We start from the raw sequence: 19,149 nt of genomic DNA on the forward strand, positions 1-19,149 counted from the left end.
ATTTTAGTAGCACCTACAAGAACTTACCCTTCATCAAAGATGGACTCAACATATCTGCAATTCCTCCGTTTCTTCTGGTATACCTTTATCAACAATGCCACTCTCAAGTCATCGAGCATCTCTCTCCTTAATATGCATGATGTACACGTGTCTGCAAGAGCCCTGTAATTTCCTCCCTAATTTCCCTCAATGTTCTGAGACATGTGAAATCAGGTATCGGAAATGTATCGATATTTTAATTTTCAAAACCTTTCAGCACTTCCAGGTCTGTGGTGTGAACAATTTCAAACCACCAATATTTAGTTCTCTGCATCCTCTCGACTTTGTTCATTTCACGACAGTAAAACAGCAGAGGACAAAAACTATTCACTTAAAATGACGTGTCTCGTGGGATTGAACACAAAGGCGACCTCTTCGAACTTTACTGGGTCCTACTCTGTCTTTTTCCCTTTTGCTCAAAATCACTATTGTCACTTTCTCCTACCACAGCAGGAAATGCACAACCTGCCCCTGCATCGTCCCTTCACCTCCATCTAAGGCCCCAAAGAATCCTTCCACATCTGACAGAAATTTACCTTTAACTCCACAAATATCAATTGCTGTATCCGTTGCATTTGATGTGTTCGTCTGTACATTGAGGAGACTGGATGTCAGCTTGTGTATCGTTTCAGAGAACTTCGCTGGGACACCCGCACCAACCACCCCCATTGCCCTGTGGTTGAACACTGCAACTCTCCCACACACTCCACCAAGGACATGAAAGTCTCTTCCATCGCCTAATCTTAACCATCCAAAAACTGCAGGAAGAACGCCTCTTCTTCTGCCTTTGGAAATTGCAACCATACCAGATTAGAATGAACTTCATAAGTGTCCCTATTTCGTCTTACCTCAGTTTATCTCAGTCACAAGATTCCAACTCGATAAAACCTGCTGGAACTATCAATCGCCATTCCCATCTATCCATTCCCCCCTCATCTCTGACCTATATCCATGTCCCTACTTACATCTTCCCATTGCCTTCTTAGCTACCTTCACGCGAACCCCACCCGCTTCCATTTATCTCTCAGACCTCCTCCCACAAGCCTCATTCCGGAAGACATTCTGATGACTGAAACTCGATTCTCCTGCTTCTCGGTTACTGCTTGACGTGGTTTGTTTTTCCAGTATCAAACTTCCTACTCTGATCTCCAGCATCTGCAGTCCTCACATTCTCCGGATAATTTGCTTGGTTTCAGACATTCAGTGATTTATGAGCGATCGTGAGTGATGTTTATTGCTGTTTCTCCCCAACACCATGCGCCGCATTGTTTTTATTAAGCAATTTTCTCTTTGGCGATGTTTGTCTGGAACGTTATAGGAGAACTGCAGGCATGATTCCTCTCTTCTTCTTGACAAGAACCTCAGTATGTTTATTCATTCATTGTACCCAATGGTTACCAGGCATGTATTTCAATTTAACATGAACATAATTATTCAGAACTGTCGTCGTCACACTTCTGAATGACCCTCCATTTTCAGACGTCCTATTACATTTAAATAGTGTACGTTTATCATATTTGAATGTTTTGGTAGCATACCAATAAAATCTGCCTTTATTCAATTATCTAAGATGTCTTAACATAGTTATTTCTCAACTTCACTGTGACTACTTGGATGCCTAAAGTATAATCTCAACAAGGTGATTATTCCTTTCTTGTTTCCAATTTCAACTCATGTTTTCGCTCAACATCATTTTGCAGAAATGTCGTCTCTAGTTACAACAGTAATGAAAATTTAAGATCCCACTCCTCTCCGCCCTCCCATTCCATTTTTCCATTAGCATTTTGCACCAAGGAACATTGAGCTGCCACACCTGTCCGTTCCTCAAATTTCTGTAATGTCTACGACGTCTAAACCCCATCTTTCCCAGCATTCGCTGCGTTCATCAGCCGAACATGCAAAACATGCAAAAGAGATAGTTTAATTCGTCGTACTGTGATATTTAATTGTCAGTTATTTCGAAGTAACTTGTTATTTCCATAGTGAAGGCTTTCTTTATTCATGTTTTATTTACACTGCTGCTTCATCTTGCTCTACCATCTATCCCTCCCCACGAACATTTTACATTCTCACTTAATGGAACTAGCAAAGAGTTTACAAATTAGTAACATCTGTGAATTACTGATCCAATGTAGTACCTTAGCGCAAATGTCATCTTGAATAAAATGGCCTTTTTCAAACCTCACGTTTTGTTTTGTATTGCAAGAAGACACATCAACTTTACTTCTCAACATCAGAAAGCTTTGAAAGTATTGTTCGCATTCAGAAGAAGTACACTGGTGACAAACACAAATGTTACTTCTTTGTCAGCCCTCACCTGTCGGAATAACAAAAACAAAAATCAAGTCTTTAGATCGGACAATTGTCGTTGTGAATTCACCTATTGCTGCCATCCTATTAGTAGCAAACCTCCGCTAATTCTCAATGGAAGTTGTCGTGTAAGCATCATCTAGAATGAATTATTTTTCAACTTAGTTCTAGTAATCGCAACAATTTCTTTCATGAGGCATCATGTTAAAACAGTTGTTTTCCTAGGTCGGTTCATAACTTTTTAAAAAAACGAAAAACACAGACATTTACACGTGCAAGGAATGCACCTGAAATTACTTAACGGTGAGAGTAAGAAAACGATGGTTCCAAGCGAGGGAGAAGATGAAAGAAGATCTCAGTAAAACGTGAGCGAACAATGCAACATCGCGTACGAGGAAAAAATTAGGGAAGAACAAGAGACTTAATGCTGGATAATGAAAGGATTATTCAAGTAAGTCAGTGCAAAAACGTGCTCGCGAGACAAATGAATACCATCTACGTAGTTTAAACTTGAGAAGTTTGGAGAAGCAGTTCGTTCTGGACATGCAATTTATTGAATGACCGATGAATACATACATAGGGAAACGCATTACAATTACTGGAAAAAATGGTGCATGTTATCACGTGTTGAACTCAAAACACCAATATCTAGGAAACGTTTAAGTGAAACTGGACTTCGTGAAATCAGACCTGAAGTATTTTTAAAGCCATTACCCTTGCTAATTAAGGAAATATACAACAGTGGTGAAATCAAATTAGAGACGATTTAATCATCGAACAACTAGAATATGTGACAATTCATTTTAGACATTACTAGGCTGGCACGTGTCAAAGATGATAAGATGTGACTTAATATATAGATATTAATGTAAACCGTTGGTCAGAAATGGCTTGTTTTACAGGACTGGTAGGAATGTCAATTACTCAGGTCAGTTAAGATCTAAATGAGTAACACAGGTGGCACAATGGGGAATATGGGTATGTTCCTTCTTCCTATCTATATGATTGGAAATGCATGCGAATGTCTGTACAAAATGCAATGCAGCATAATTGGAAATATGTGGATAACCTCTGTTAAAAAAAAATGAAATTTAAACTGGTTCGGATACCTGTTGTATTTGAAGCACTATACGCATTTCAGTAATGTTTTCAGGCCGATAAATTTGATGAGTTGTGGAATATTATTGGGGTAATGCTTGTTACGGAGTTCGGCAAAAAATTCGATCAGGAAGTAATTACAGGGATTGAAATGACCTCGGACCTGCAGGAATTGATGATTAATGCTGTCTAAGTTGAGGCTAACACAGACCAACAGACCATCTTGCAGGGAGAGACACATGGAGAACTTTACAATATAAATGAAACATGTAAGTGACACAACCGAAGGAGGGGGGGAGTAGTTTTAATTTCTGGAGAAGATACAGAAAAACTAAATTGCGTAAAGGTAAAAAGAACACACAGATATCATTTTTATTACTGGAACAGATCATGTTGGAGTGGGATGGAGGTTATTGGGTCAGGGAAAAGCACAGTAATAGGGATAGATACACATTTTGTTGAAAGTGACTGGAAAAATAAGATAAGTTACAGGAAAAACCAAATGTTTCACATTTTGCCTGTTACCTGTTTTTGCATTAAAAATGATGTTAGCTTGATTGTTTCTTAATAAACGCAGTGACTAATGTCAGAGGATATGTCAATGTAAGTTTTAGCTGTTCTCTGAACTGAGATTGTGTTATCACGTAAATGAACGTGTTTGTGCAGCAACTTAAATTACGCAGCATATATGCAAAGTTATCAAATATATAAGCAGACGGGCCATCTAATAGTTCATCAAAATCAAAAAAATATAAAATGTAGATGAACCACAGAAGTATGAAGCTGCTGGATATGGTGAAGAGCAAAATGATAGACTTCCTTCTGCTCTTAGCTCCAGAGTCTCCCTTGCTGTGACATTTGAGTCGTTTACGGATTCGACTGGCCACTAAAATATAACTGACTGTCACACCATTGAGAAGCAGAATTAATCCAAATGGTATCAACGGTGTTAAAATCTTCTCAAATGTACGAAATCCAATCCATCGCGAGTCAGTGAAATAGACTGGTCTATTAGAACAGCGCCAAGGTATGTTGTTGATTATCCTCCGTGGCCTAAACCTAAAGTAGATTGGAATATTTTTCAAACACAGAAGAATCCCTGTTGTTAGGAGAATCACTGTTGCAGTTTTCTTGGTACAATATTTAGATTTCAACTTTGGGCAACAAATAGCAATAAATCGATCAAAAGTGAAAGTGACAGTGAACCAGACAGAACAGTCTGTGGCTGCGCGGAGCAGAACATAGCGAACACTACAGACAGGAGTGATCTTCAGGAAATTTAATGGAAAATAATAATCATTGATTCTGTTCAGGACAACCTCAGTGATGATGACCAGGAGATCTGCAGTTGTCATGGCCAACAGGTAACGAGTTGTGCAGGTTGATAGCCCACAGCTTTCCTTGGACAGGATTAAAAGTGAAATTGAATTCACTGGAAGAGAGACAAGAACATGGATTTAGTAATGAAGATTTTTTTTTGCTGTTTCTGATCAGCCATTAAGAACTTTTCACCAGAAATGTATTCATTTGGCATGATCACAGAATTTAAAGAAATGGAGAAATTAACTGAGTGACAATGTAAAATTGATTCATTATTGCTGACAAGAATTCTCCGTTCGTAAGCATTAACTATTTAATATCTACACACGTATGTGTTGGTACTATGGCAGCGGCAAAATACACTGAGCAATGAATCCAGTGTGACTGACATCTGCACACTTCCAAGCTTAAAATTTTGGGATCTCATCCAACGTCAGGTTGCTCCTGTGTAGTATGGTTTAGGATTTATGCAAGAACCTATGTATATAATTAACTTACACTTATCACTTTCAGTCGTATTAGCTGAGCTTACAGCAGACCACATTTGGTTTTGATTTAACCACTACAAATTGAATCCGAGTCACTAATAAAGATTATAATCTTTAAAAAAATATATATTATGATGGTGATTTCAGATTTCAGATCATAAGAAACGGGTTGTGTTCCATTCTTTGGTTACAAAAATGCAGTGGAAATATTCAATATTGAGTCCTTAACAGGTAGGATTCCTGTAAATAGAGATATGGAGAAGATAATTTCACTGCCAATTTTCTAAAAGCAAAGTTTACCACTTTCGAATTGCCAATGATAAATGCATGGAAAAATGGTATGAAGTCCCAGAATATTTAGCTTATGCAATTACTGTTAAAAGGAATAATTGAGATCATTAGCTTCCGTAAGGTAAGACATAAAACTGGCCACAATGGCAGGAAATGCAAGTTGCCTTTAATGATATTCAATAGATGGTAGCTTTCATAGATCAGACAGTCAGTTATTACTTCATTGAACGAAAAGTGGTCATGTTTGCCCTTTGATATCTGACTTCAGCAAAATGAGCCACATTAATTGTACTTCCTCACATTCATCTGTATGTATTGAATGAAATGACATGCTTAAGATTTACTGATTCCAATAAAAAAGTGATGTTCCCCATTACTACGGTTTATCCGGGAGAGATCAGTGATCACTTCTCTCACTCCTACAAGAATACAGCGGGGCATGCCGGCAATCCTAAATTAAACCTACTCCAGCATTATCTGTGGAGGGAAAATAGAATTAAGTGGACATGAAAGATTAACTGTGCCTACAGATGATGCCAGGCCTGCTGTGATTTCCCAGCAATGTGCATTTTTGTTTTCATAATCACTTTTCTTGGAGTGAATACGGTTCCTCATTAACAATGACAAACATGCCACAATGTGCAACGAGTTTAAGAATGAAGATGTATGAAAGAAAGGAATAGTTAATACAACAGAATTTGAATGCACACTCGATTCATTGCTATTCCGTTAATAGTACACACATTTTCAGTAGAATGTTAAACTATCGAATGACAGAAATACCAAGATACTTTCAGGCGGTAGGAGGCAATTCAGTGCTGAATAAATCCAACTGCTCTTCATTTAAAAATGCCTAACGTCACGACGTTGAATCATTCTGCTTCCTTGAACATACAATTGACTAACTTGTACGATTAAATGTCTGAGAGAAATACACACCTCATGGACAACAACAAATAGCTTTACACAGATTAGAAACTTACCAGGAACTCCAATGATGGCAAGAATCAGATAGTATACTTTCCTCACCATTTGAATAGGGAGATGCATTTTTTTCGCGTGACGTATTGTACCCCTGCCTGTCTGAACAACAGTTTGAATTAGGCTCTAAACTAATACATTCCGAATGCGTGATCCTTATGTCTTCCAACATCTCTCACGGGAATCGGACGTTTTGAAATTATTCATAATGTTTTAACGTACCTTGAACAAACAGCTTGTTGATGTCAAGCTAATTTCCAGAGCGAAAGGCATTTTCATTGCTGATGTCATTATATGCCTCCACCCTGTCCACTCGATAAGACCAGGTATATCTCTCCATCAAGAAGTTGACATTGAAGCTTGCTTTACACTTTACTGGATATGATGTATCATGTACAATGTTTCAGGAACGTCTACTCTACCAACTTACTGACTTCCCACAATTGGCTGCACAACATATTGGGCAGTGTTTATATCGGTTTGAGGCTGCCATTGAGTCATTATTAATGGAGTATTGAACTCGAAATGTTCCATATGCTTTTCTCATTTCTTCACAGGTGCTTCCAAGCCTTCTGTGTTCACCAGACATTTCTCCTTTGCCTGAATGAAACAGCGTATCAGCTTTACACTTTCATATTCTCTCAAGTGTAATGTATGAATGCCAATCAAAAGGACGCACTTGCATAATGTTTAAAAATACACAATTAAGTGATTAATAATGGAAGGTTGGATTGCGTAGAATCGAGGCAGAACTGTCAAATTGGATGCACAATTGTCTTCATGTTCGGAATCAGAGTGCAATAAAAGAAGGAGGCTTGCCTTACTGCTAATCTATGACGAGTGAAGTGCCTCAGTGGTTGACGCTGAGTCCATTGCTGTTCGCTATTTTTATCAAGGATTGTGAAATTTCAAATGCTGTTTAACAAAGATAAGCGTTTGCTCTTGCTCTATGCAAAGTTCAAGCAAGGTAGAAATTGACCAAGGTAGGCGAACTGTAAGGGATTAAGGAATGCACTGGAACAATGGGATCTTGGTTATCAGGTGCATGTTTCTTTGAAGAGGAGTCATAGGTGCATAAGGCAGTGAAGATACACTGGCCTTCATCAGTCTGACTATTGAGTATAGAATTGTCAAGTTATCTTCCACTTGGCAATTAGTGAGGACAGTATTGGAATATTGTGTTGAGATGTTTTTTTTTCATTTTGCTTAAGGAAGGATGTTGTTAAACTGGAAAGAGTGCAAAAGAATTTTACGAGACTGTTGTCAAAACTTAATGGTCTGTGTTACAGGGAGCAGTTCGCCAAGCAAACTGAATTCCTTACTTCTATTTCTCACTGAACTTGAGTCAATCCTGATCATTAAGATGAGCTCATACAGACAAAATGTTTCAGTTCACTTTTCTGCCAGTTGTATCTGACGATCCTACTGTGCCAGATTTTTTTTCTTTTTTTTTCTGATGATTGTATACGGAAATACAAAAGTTGTGTTAGGTTCACAAACATAACCCTAAATGCACAAAGCAACAGGTAAGTGATATGCATCTCAAAAATCTCCTGTCAATTCAGATAGTGAGGCACGGGTTTAATGGCCGGTCCATCAGATGTGCAAGACTCCAGAAATTCATGGATGTTTAAAATTACTTTTCTACAGAGTATCAGAGAAATTACCTTGTAAAAACCGTGGAAAAACTTGTATGCAGGTGCAGCGCTAAAAAGAAAGGCAAATTGCATTTTGGCAATTAATGCAAAATTCTAGTCTGGATAATTCTGTAAAGTCGCTGCTAATTAACAAGACATTAGTGAGACACTGTCCGGGATATTGCATGCAGTTTTATTTCTCTCAGTAGAGGGGTGTAGTTTTCATGGACGCAGCTCAGTGAGGGTTCTAAAGACTAATTTCATAGATCATGAGTTTGTCTTATAGAGAGGGATCGTGCAGTTCAACCCATACTCTCTGGAGTTTGGAAGCATGAGTTCTGCATTGAGTCAGGGATATAAGATGCTGAAGGAAATGAATAAATTAGATGCAGAATTGATGTTTACTGATGTTAAGCGACATTGAAGAGAGGTCATAATTTCATAATACATTTCGGTTGACGTCAAGGATAAAGAATAATGCTTCAGAGTTTCAAACAGATCAGTGTGAATTTGTTTCATTCAAAAGATCGGAAATATGTGGATTTTTTTGTCACAGAGTAGAGCGGCTGCTGCAATATTGAGACAGGTAATTGCGAAGACAGATTTTTTAATCAACAATAGAGTGAATGGGTGAAAACACTGAAAGAAATTGAAATAATCTTTGAGTGAGAATTTTATTTTCGATTAAAATGGTGGTGCAAAGTCAATGTGACTTGAGAGTTTGTGGCCAGCATTGTCAAAATATCCATAGGCATGTCTGACCAATATTATATATTTCTGTTCGTACAGTTTCCGTTGCTCCACAGAACAACAGAAGGAAACCTACACCACAAACCTGGTCGTCACACCGCCCACTATAACCCACATCTACTCGATTGTGAGACACAATGTATGTCTGCTCCAAAGCATTTCAAGTGTGTTCGCTCACTTGTTAGCCTTTCTGAGGAATCATTTACCCCACCACAAACATGGCACCTCCTCCTCCACACCCTTTGGCAAGATCTGAGATTTTGGCGGATTTTAGTTCCATTACTATCAGTCATTCCGAGCATTGGTTTCACTGAGGTATAGAGGCTGTGAACGGAGTGGAATGTCCCAGAAGCTTTCTTCCTGAATCTTACAGAGAATCCAGGAGATGTGATGTTCTCAATGCTTCCTGTTTTTCGCTATTTCCCATTGGGTGAATTGTCAGCGTTGTGGACCTAGCCAAACTCCCTCAAAATATTTTAAGAAGGCTGCCCAGACCCTAACTTTTTCTTTTTTAAGGCGGATGTGAGTGGATATTCCAGGAGCTACACAGCTGGTCAAACCACGCGTCTTCCAGCGAACAGAACTTAAGTAAACAGTACAATTAAACACGGGGTAAAGACAATAGAATTTAGCATAACTTAACCATTTGAAAACAAACCGATTCGATGTAGCAACCTAACTCAGGAACTGCTCCAAGTCCCACAATATTACGTAAACAAATCCCATTCGCAACAATCGTAAATTGAAATGCAGGTGCTTGAAGGCAGGAAAGATTTCAGACAGAGGACTGCCAGGAATATTCATCTAATGCAGAAAACCTGTTTGCACCTTATTACCTTCTGTGCCTACTAAAACTAAAACACTTTTTAAAAAAAAACTGTACTGGGAGATCGGACACCCTAACACTTTCAAGTAAACATTTGCAGATATTTCAGCACCTCTGACTTGGCCACTTCTTTTTAAAAATGAGTGAAGGATAAAATAACATTTTTAATGTGACAGCATCATCAGAACAACTGAAGATCCAAACTCTTCTATCGGGTTCCTGATTTGGTCTCAATGGAACTCATTGGAACGCAATTAATATTCATTACATTCTTAGTTGGTTCAGTTATTGTTTCACACTTAGACTCATAATATCCCACAGGATGGAGATTGGCCCTTCAGAGAAAGTGTTCCTTGAAGACTAAATTGTCCATCCACACGAACGCAATGTTTGGGAAGTTGGGCGGTATCATTCTAAACTATTCCCATCTACGTAGTTGACTCAATGCCTTTTAAATTTTGTTAATGCACATTCATTTGTTGGTGGCTCATTCCATATGCATACCATCCTCTAAAAAATAACGTTGCCCACTCCCCTCAGGTACCCTTCTTGCCTGCCCCTCTAATTCTAAACTAACGCTCGAAAGTCCTTGATTCTCACATACTGGAAAAAAAAGATTGAAAGTATCCATACTCGCCGTGCCACTCGTGATCATATGCAATTGTATACTATACACTCCTCAGAAGCCTGCACACAAAAGAGGAAAGTTGTATCTTGTCTATTCTCTCCCTGTAACTCAGAACGTGGAGTCCAAGCAACAGACTTGTAATTTTGATCTGCTCTCTTTCCAGCTTAATAACATTTTCCTACAACAATGGGACGAAAACGCAACACTATATTCCAAATGCAGCCGCACTAATACCCTGTACAACTGAAACATAACTTCCCAATTTCAATACCGGCTGCTCTGGGCGATGTTGGCCAGTGTGCCAAAATCCTTCTTCATTGCCCTGTCTACCTTTGACTCCAGTTTTCGAAAATTGTGTACCTGAAACACCAAGTTGCTTTGTTCCAGTACATCCCTTAAATCCCGACTATTCACTATTGATCTCCTACTTTGGTTTGACGTTACAACATGCAACGCCTCACACTTCTGTACATTAACCACGACTTGCCATTTTCCGTCCCATGCCCTGAAGAGATCAACGTTGCGGCAGTTACTGTTAACCTGCTTCAATGCCCAGTGAATCGCCCATGTCAGTGCTATTAGCAAACTTGCTGATTATGCCTTTTACATTCTTTAACAAATCATTGATGCAGAAAACAAAAGCCGCAGGTTCATCACTGCCCACATGGATCGAATCTGACAAACGTTTTTTCCACTACTATCGCCTTTTTCCTGCCAACAAGGCAATTGTATGCCGAATAATTGCAGATCCCCGGGTTCCATGTGATCTCAGCTTAGTTAACAGCCTACAAATCGGAATCTTATCAAAGGCCTTTTAGAAATCATAGAGCCTATGTATACCACCTGCCCTCATTACCCTCCTTGGTCACTTCATCCAATGTTACAATCTGTGTCAAACATATTAATCCGGGAGCGTAGAGAAATGAATTTGCGGCCATTGCTGAGGACTATATGTTTATTTTCAGTGGCGGGATATCTGGGGTAATAGTGAAAACAGGAAAGGTTGCGAGCCAGGAATTGGGGTGGGGCTGGAGCTGGGTGTGTGGGTGATGAAGAGCTTATGACTGAAACGTCGATTATCATTTTCAGTCAATGGTGCCTGATTGCTGTGCTTTTCCAGAATGACATTATAGACTCTGCTTTCCAGGATCTGCCGTTATCACTTTCTCCAAGAACCTACCTTAGGCAGCTCCCTTAAACCTTCCTTCAATCACCTTAACATTGTGGCCCCTCGTGATAGCTACTTCCACTGTGATAAAAAATCTGTGGCTATCCTCTCTATCCATGCCTCTCACAACCTTGTGCACATCTCAATCAAGTCACCTTCCATCCTTCTTCGATCCAATGCGAACAGCTCTCGCCGCTTCAAATTTCCTTTCATAAGTCATGCTCTCCAATCCAGGCAGCATCGTAGTGATCTCTTCTGCACCCTCTCTAAATCTTCGACATCCTTTTTAGAATGAGTTGACCACAACTGAACACAATACTCCAAGTCTAGTCTAATCATGGCTTTACAGAGCTGCAGGATAACCTGTGGCTCTTAAACTCAATCCCCGTGCTAATGACAGTCAACAAATCACACAGCTTCTAAGCAACCATAGTAACAGTGGTGGAAGTTTTGGGGGATCTTTGGCCGTGGTTGCCAAGATCCCTCTACTCCTCTATAGTCTTTAAGCCTGTAATCAGTATTCAAGTTCAACATTCTCATGGGAATAACGCCATCTGATATTATAACGATCGCTGACACTGCATTCCATGCACCAAAAACCCTACGTGTAAACAACCTACATAAGACATCGTACCTAAACATTCCTCCAAATATCTTTAACTTATGCCCCACGTAATCGATTTTTCCAGCAAGGGAAGAAAAAAATTGGCTATGCACTCTACATTTGCATATCCAGTTGTTGTACTCCTCTATCAAGTTACATCGCAACTTTATTCGCTCCAATGAGAAAAGTACGTTCTCCTCCAACAATTTTTCATAAGACATCCAGGCAGCATCCTGGTCAATCTCTTCAGCACCTTTTTTAATGCCCCCTACATCTCTTCTTTAATGAGGTAATCAGAACTCAAAACAATAATCCAAGTGTTATCTCAGCAAAGGCTTTTAGAACAACAGCATAAGCTTGTGACTCGAAAACGCAAGTCAGGACTAATGAAAGCCAACAAACCATACGCCTTCTGAACAGCTCTATCAACCTGCGTGTGGCAACTTTGAGGGATCTATCAACATGAACCCCATGATACCTCTATTTCTGACTATAGCAAGAATCCTGCCTTTAACCTTGTTTTCTGCATTCAAATTCAGCTTTCAAAAGTGAGTCACTTCACATTTCTCAAAGTTGAACTCGATCTTATCAGTGTTGTTCTGCATCCTGTCAATATACCCTTGAAACCTACAAGGGCATCCAAACTATCCATCACTCCACTAACCTTTGTGTTATCGGCAAACTTACTAACTCACCCTCCCACTTGCGCATCCAAATCATTTATAAAAACTAGAAAGAGCAGAGGTCCCAGAAATACCCCCTGCAGAGCACCACTCGTCACTCACCTCCAGATATATTACTTTCCACCACCCTCTGTCTTCTTTGGGCCAACAAATTCTGGATTCTGACAAATCATGTCCCTTCAAAAAATGCACACCATTTGATCTGCATTTCAACGTTGCGGCAGTTACTGTTAACCTGCTTCAACGCCAAGTAAATCGCCCATTTCAGTGCGATTTGCAAACTTGCTGATTATGCCTTTTACATTCTTTTACAAATCATTGATGCAGAAAACAAAAGCCGCAGGTACATCACTGCCCACATGGTTCCAATCTGACAAACGTTTTTCCACTACTATCGCCTTTTTCCTGCCAAAAAGGCAATTGTATGCCCAATAATTGCAGATCCCCGGTTTCGATGTGATCTCAGCTTAGTTAACAGCCTACAAATCGGAATCTTATCAAAGGCCTTTTAGAAATCATAGAGCCTATCTGTACCACCTGCCCTCATTACCCTCCTTGGTCACTTCATCCAATGTTACAATCTGTGTCAAACATATTAATCCGGGAGCGTAGAGAAATGAATTTGCGGCCATTGCTGAGGACTATATGATTACTTTCAGTGGCGGGATATCTGGGGTAATAGTGAAAACAGGAAAGGTTGCGAGCCAGGAATTGGGGTGGCGCTGAAGCTGGGTGATGTGGGTGATGAAGAGCTTATGACCGAAACGTCGATTATCATTCTCAGTCAATGGTGCCTGATTGCTGTGCTTTTCCAGAATGACATTATAGACTCTGCTTTCCAGGATCTGCCGTTATCACTTTCTCCAAGAACCTACCTTAGGCAGCTCCCTTAAACCTTCCTTCAATCATCTTCACATTGTGGCCCCTCGTGATAGCTACTTCCACTGTGATAAAAAATCTGTGGCTATCCTCTCTATCCATGCCTCTCACAACCTTGTGCACATCTCAAACAAGTCACCTTCCATCCTTCTTCGATCCAATGCGAACAGCTCTCGCCGCCTCAACTTTCCTTTCATAAGACATGCTCTCCAATCCAGTCAGCATTGTAGTAATCTCTTCTGCACCCTCTCTAAATCTTCGACATCCTTTTTAGAATGAGTTGACCACAACTGAACACAATACTCCAAGTCTAGTCTAATCATGGCGTTACAGAGCTGCAGGATAACCTGTGGCTCTTAAACTCAATCCCCGTGCTAATGACAGTCAACAAATCACACAGCTTCTTAGCAACCATAGAAATAGTGGTGGAAGCTTTGGGGGATCTATGGCTGTGGTTGCCAAGATCCCTCTGCTCCTCTATAGCCTTTAAGCTTGTAATCAGTATTCAAGTTCAACATTTCCATGGGAATAACGCCATCTGACATTATAACCATCGCTGACAGTTCATTCCACGCACCAACCACCCTACGTGTAAACAAATTACATAAGACATCGCACCTAAACATTCCTCCAAATATCTTTAACTTATGCCCCACGTAATCGATGTTTCCACCAAAGGAAAACAAATTTTGGCTATCCACTCTATATTTGCATCTCAAGTTGTTGTACTCCTCTATCAAGTTACCTCACAACTTTATTTGCACCAATGAGAAAAGCACGATCTCCTCCAACAATTCTTCATAAGACATCCAGGCAGCATCCTGGTCAATCTCTTCAGCACCTTTTCTAAAGCCCCCACATCTCTTCTATAATGAGGTAATCAGAACTCAAAACAATAATCCAAGTGTTATCTTAGCAGAGGCTTTTAGAACAACAGCATAAACTTGTGACTCTAAACGCAAGTCAGGACTAATGAAAGCCAACATACCATACGCCTTCTGAACAGCTCTATCAACCTGGGTGTGGCAACTTTGAGGGATCTATCAACATGAACCCCATTATCCCTCCATTTCTGACTTTGGCAAGAATCCTGCCTTTAACCCTGTTTTCTGCATTCAATTTCAGCTTTCAAAAGTGAGTCACTTCACATTTCCCCAAGTTGAACTCTATCTTATCAGTGTTGTTTTGCATCCTGTCAATATACACTTGAAACCTTGAAGGGCCTCCAAACTACTCATCACTCCCCCAACCTTTGTGTCATTGGCAAACTTACAAATTCACCCTTCCACTTGAGCATCCAAATCATTTGTAAAAACTAGGAAGAGAAGAGGTCCCAGAAATAACCCCTGCAGAGCACCACTCGTCACTCACCTTCAGATATATTACTTTCCACCACCCTCTGTCTTCTTTGGGCCAACAAATTCTGGATTCTGACAAATCATGTCCCTTCAAAAAATGCACACCATTTGATCTGCATTTCGATATCTTACTGCTGCTCCCAACTATCCACCTCACTATATATTTTTCGACCAGTCTTTTAACATCTGCGAAATTCTTTATCTGCATCTTACATTTATGGTCAAATTACTGATGCTCATATCAAAAGCAAGGGCCCCATCACTCAGTATCTGAACGCTTCCCACCAAAAGAAAACAGAATTCCAGCCCCAGAAAATATCCAAAGCCATCAATTTTGTTTGCTGACTTCAGGATTTTTTAAAGTGTAACTTAAATCTTGGCATTGGATCTCATGTCTTCTTGCCCAGTCTTCCAAACTGAACATTATCAAAAACATTTGCTGAAGTCTATGTGGCTGTCAGCAGATCCATCAGAGATGTTACACAGTTTCCATTTATCGGAGGTGAATGGGGTTATAGAGCAGAGTTACAGGGAGGTCGTCATGCCTCAGGTACAAGAAGAAGGGTGATAGGTTACCGTCACTGAATGGAAAGGGATCCGGCAGGCAGTGCAGGGACCCCTGCGACCGTTCCTCTCAATAAATATATCGTTTTGCATATTGTTGAGGGGCATGGTTTATTAGGGTAAACAATGGGGCATAGCTCTCTGGCACAAACGTTGGTCCTGTTGCTCTGAATTGAATGGGAAAGAGGAGCAGAGCATTGGTCTCTGGGGACTCCATATTCAGGGGACAGAGAGAAAGTGTGTGGGAACTATAGATACTCATGAATGTTGCGTTGCCTCTCAAGGGGCCTGGATCCATGATCTATCTGATCGTGTTTGCGGGATCCTCGAGTTGGAGGGGAAACAACTCAAGTCGTGGTCCAGACTGGTACCAGCGTCACAGGTAGGAAGAGAGATTGGGATTTCAGGTTGAAATTCAAGGAGCTAGGGTTGAAGATAAAAGTTAGAAGAAACAGTGTTTTCACCTCTCGTTTGTTGCCGATGCCACGTCTTCTGAGGCAAGGAATAGGGAGAGAGAGGAGTTGAACACTTGGCTACAGGGATGGTGCATGAAGGAGGGTTTTGGATTCCTGATTAATTGGTGTTCTTTCTGTGGAAGGTGGGAGCTGCACAAACAGGATAATCTTCACCTGAATCAGAGGATCTAAATATTTTGATGGAGGTGGAGATTTACTAAACATCTTTGGGTAGGCTTAAACTAATTTAGCAGGGTGATGAAAACCGAAATTATACTTCCAGTTTCCAGGAGGTTGTTCGTTGTTGAGAGGTAATAAATATGGTCTCAAGGTCTCATGATGTTTTTGGCAAGCAAGAAGTTCGTTGAAACAATGTTTATTTGGATGACTGGAACATCGAGAAAAAGTTGGGTGAACTTGCAGCGTGGGTTGGTACCTGCGATTTCGATATTGTGGCCACTTCAGAAATATGTATAGAGCAGGGACAATAATGGTTGTTGCAGGTGCTGGGATTTAGATGTTTCAGTAAGAACAAAGAACAGAGAATATGGCAAAAGGGCGGGGAGGGGGGGAGGTGTAATATTGTTGCACAACGACAAAATTATGGTGGAACAAGAGGCCGTTGAAGAGTCGTTTGAGGAGATATATGGGTGGAAGAAACTACCCTGGTAATTATACAACAACAAGCTCTATTTAGGTTGTGGGTAAAGTGTTGGGAAATTTATACGAGTTTGCACTTATGATCCAGAGTGGAATAAGTTGATAAGTGATCGTCAACACCGTTTTGTGAAGGGAAGGTCGTGCCTGACAAACCATTTTGTGTTCGTTGAGAAGGTGACGAAACAGGTGAATGAATGTAAAGCAGTTGATGTCATATATGTGAATTTCAGTGAGGCATTTGATAAGCTTCCCCGCGGTAGTCTATTCCACAAAAACACGATGTCATGTGATTGAGAATGTTACAGCAGTTTGGTTCGATGAAAGAAAACAGAGAGTGGTGATTGATATGAAATGTTGATCCTGGAGTTCTGTTTCCAGTGGTGTACCGCAAGGATCTGGTTTGAGGACACGGCTGTTTGTCATTTTTGAAAATGACCTGGATGAGAGCTTGGAAGGATGAGTTAGTAAATGTGCGGGTGACAGGAAGATCAGTAATGTTATGGACAGTGCCGAATCATATTGTTGATTACAAAGTGACACGGATAAGCTGCAGAGCTCGGCTGAGAGGTAGTAAATAGAGTTTAATACAGAAAAGTGTGAGGTGATTCACTTTGGAAGGTCAACAGCTTTAAATTGTATTGGCTAATGGTGAGTTTCTTGACTGTGTAGATGAACAGACAGACATTGGTGTCCATGGATATAAATGCCTGAAAGTTTCCACCCAGGTTGATAGGGCTGTTATGGAGCATACAGTGAGCTCCTAGTTAGTCGTAGAGGAATTTAATTTTCGGAGCCATGTGGTCATGCTGCAGTTTTACAAATCTCTGATGAGCCAGCACTTGGAGTATTGCATACAATTATGGTCACCGCATTTTAGGGAAGATATGGAAGCTTTGGCAAATGGCTCAGAGGATACATAATAGTAAGGTGCCTGGGATGGAAGGAACGTCTTCCAAGGAAAGGCTGAGATGCTTGTGGCTGTTTTCGTTGGAGTGAAGATGGTTGAGACGTAAATGAACTAAGACATACATGTTAATCAGAGGGTTAGAAAAGGTAGACAATTAATTTTTTCCCCCTCAGGTAATAATGGCGAGCACGAGGTGACGTAGCTTTAAATTGAATGGAGAAAAATATAGGGCAGATGTCTGAGATCTTTCATACAGACCACCCTCTATGCAAAAGATGCCCCGCCCCCCTCCCCCCCCCACCCCTTGTCTTTGCAGATCTCTCATCTCACCTTAAAATTTTATCCTCCAGTCTCAAAATACCCCGGTCAAGCAGAAGATCGTCTAGCATTGAAAGTAGCGTTTAATCTCATGAGTTTATACACCTATAAGATCGCTGACCACTTCCTACGCTCTAGTGAAAATAAATACTCAGCCTTTCCAGCTACTCCTGAGAAGTCAAATGTTCCAAAACCCTCAGCATCCTTGTTTATTAAAAAAAAACATGCTGAACTCTCTAAACTTCATTCCAATAAGAGGAACAATTGAGGACTGCAAACTGCAAAAGCTGGGGATCAGAGTCAAAACATCTGGTGCTGGAAAAGCACAGCTGGTCAGATATCATCCGAGGAGCAGGAGACCCGACAATTCTAGCAGAAGCACTTCATCAGGAAAGCGTGATGAAGAGCGTATGCTCAAAACGTTAATTATCCCTCTCTGCAGATTCTGCCTGTATGGCTGTGGTTTTCTACCACCAGAATTTTTGACTCTTTCCCATATTGGTCGAAAAGGAATGGACAACAATGCTCCATGGGTGACCTCACTAACATTTTTACAAGATGACATCCCAATTCCTATTCTCAATGGTCTGAACAGTGAAGGCCAGCATACTAAATGCCTTCTCAACTATCCTATAAATGTGTGACATAAAGTTCAAAGAATTATGTACCTAATCTCAGAGGTCCGACTTATCTCTAATACCATGCACGGTCTTGCTTTAATTGAATATTTCCTGCCTTGCTGTTTGACCAACTAAATATTTCGTATTCATTCCTGTTGAACGTGGTCCGCCATTATTCCACGCCTTCACCTTTTCAGTAGAAATCACTTTGTCATCATCGAAAACTGTCTTCACTGCCTAATGGTAAGCATTTTTGCAGTCATCCATAACTTTATTGATAGTTGCTCTATTCTGCAGTAGAATGAGGGCGTCGCTGGCTAGGCAGCATATATGGCCCATTCCTCATTGCTGGCAACAGGTCTCTAGTCCGAAAAAAACAAACATTCACCAACCCTCTCTGTCTCTTGCTCGCAAACATATTTCATATTCAATTGTCAAGGTAACTCTGAATCCCATGTGATCAAACTTTACTGATTAGACGGGAATGAGAAGCCTTGTCACAGTCTTTACTGAAGTCCAAGTAAACAACTTGAACCAGTTTTACTTACTGATCTTTTTGGATGTT

At 40.4% G+C, this 19,149-nt stretch overlaps 1 protein-coding gene across 1 annotated transcript; it reads right to left on the reverse strand.

The window, feature by feature from the left end:
* Positions 1-3,995: 3,995 nt before the first annotated feature.
* LOC140460093 (probable G-protein coupled receptor 139) lies at positions 3,996-11,306 on the reverse strand. The gene is made up of 2 exons (XM_072554494.1): positions 11,225-11,306; positions 3,996-4,879 (listed from the first exon to the last, which is right to left on the reverse strand). Exons 1-2 carry the CDS (start codon positions 11,304-11,306, stop codon positions 3,996-3,998), a joined length of 966 nt encoding a protein of 321 aa, XP_072410595.1.
* Positions 11,307-19,149: the final 7,843 nt, after the last annotated feature.

Source organism: Chiloscyllium punctatum, chromosome 36 (genome assembly GCF_047496795.1).
Source record: "Chiloscyllium punctatum isolate Juve2018m chromosome 36, sChiPun1.3, whole genome shotgun sequence".
In the NCBI taxonomy this organism is placed as follows: domain Eukaryota; kingdom Metazoa; phylum Chordata; class Chondrichthyes; order Orectolobiformes; family Hemiscylliidae; genus Chiloscyllium; species Chiloscyllium punctatum.

Bases quoted from the DNA above. Each gene is read 5' to 3' on its own strand.
- LOC140460093 (XM_072554494.1), bottom strand. From the start codon at position 11,306: ATGGCCGCAAATTCATTTCTCTACGCTCCCGGATTAATATGTTTGACA. The intron at 4,880-11,224 runs GTAATGAGGGCA...TCTCTCTTCCAG, and splicing joins GGATGAAGTGACCAAGGAGG to TGAATTCAATTTCACTTTTA.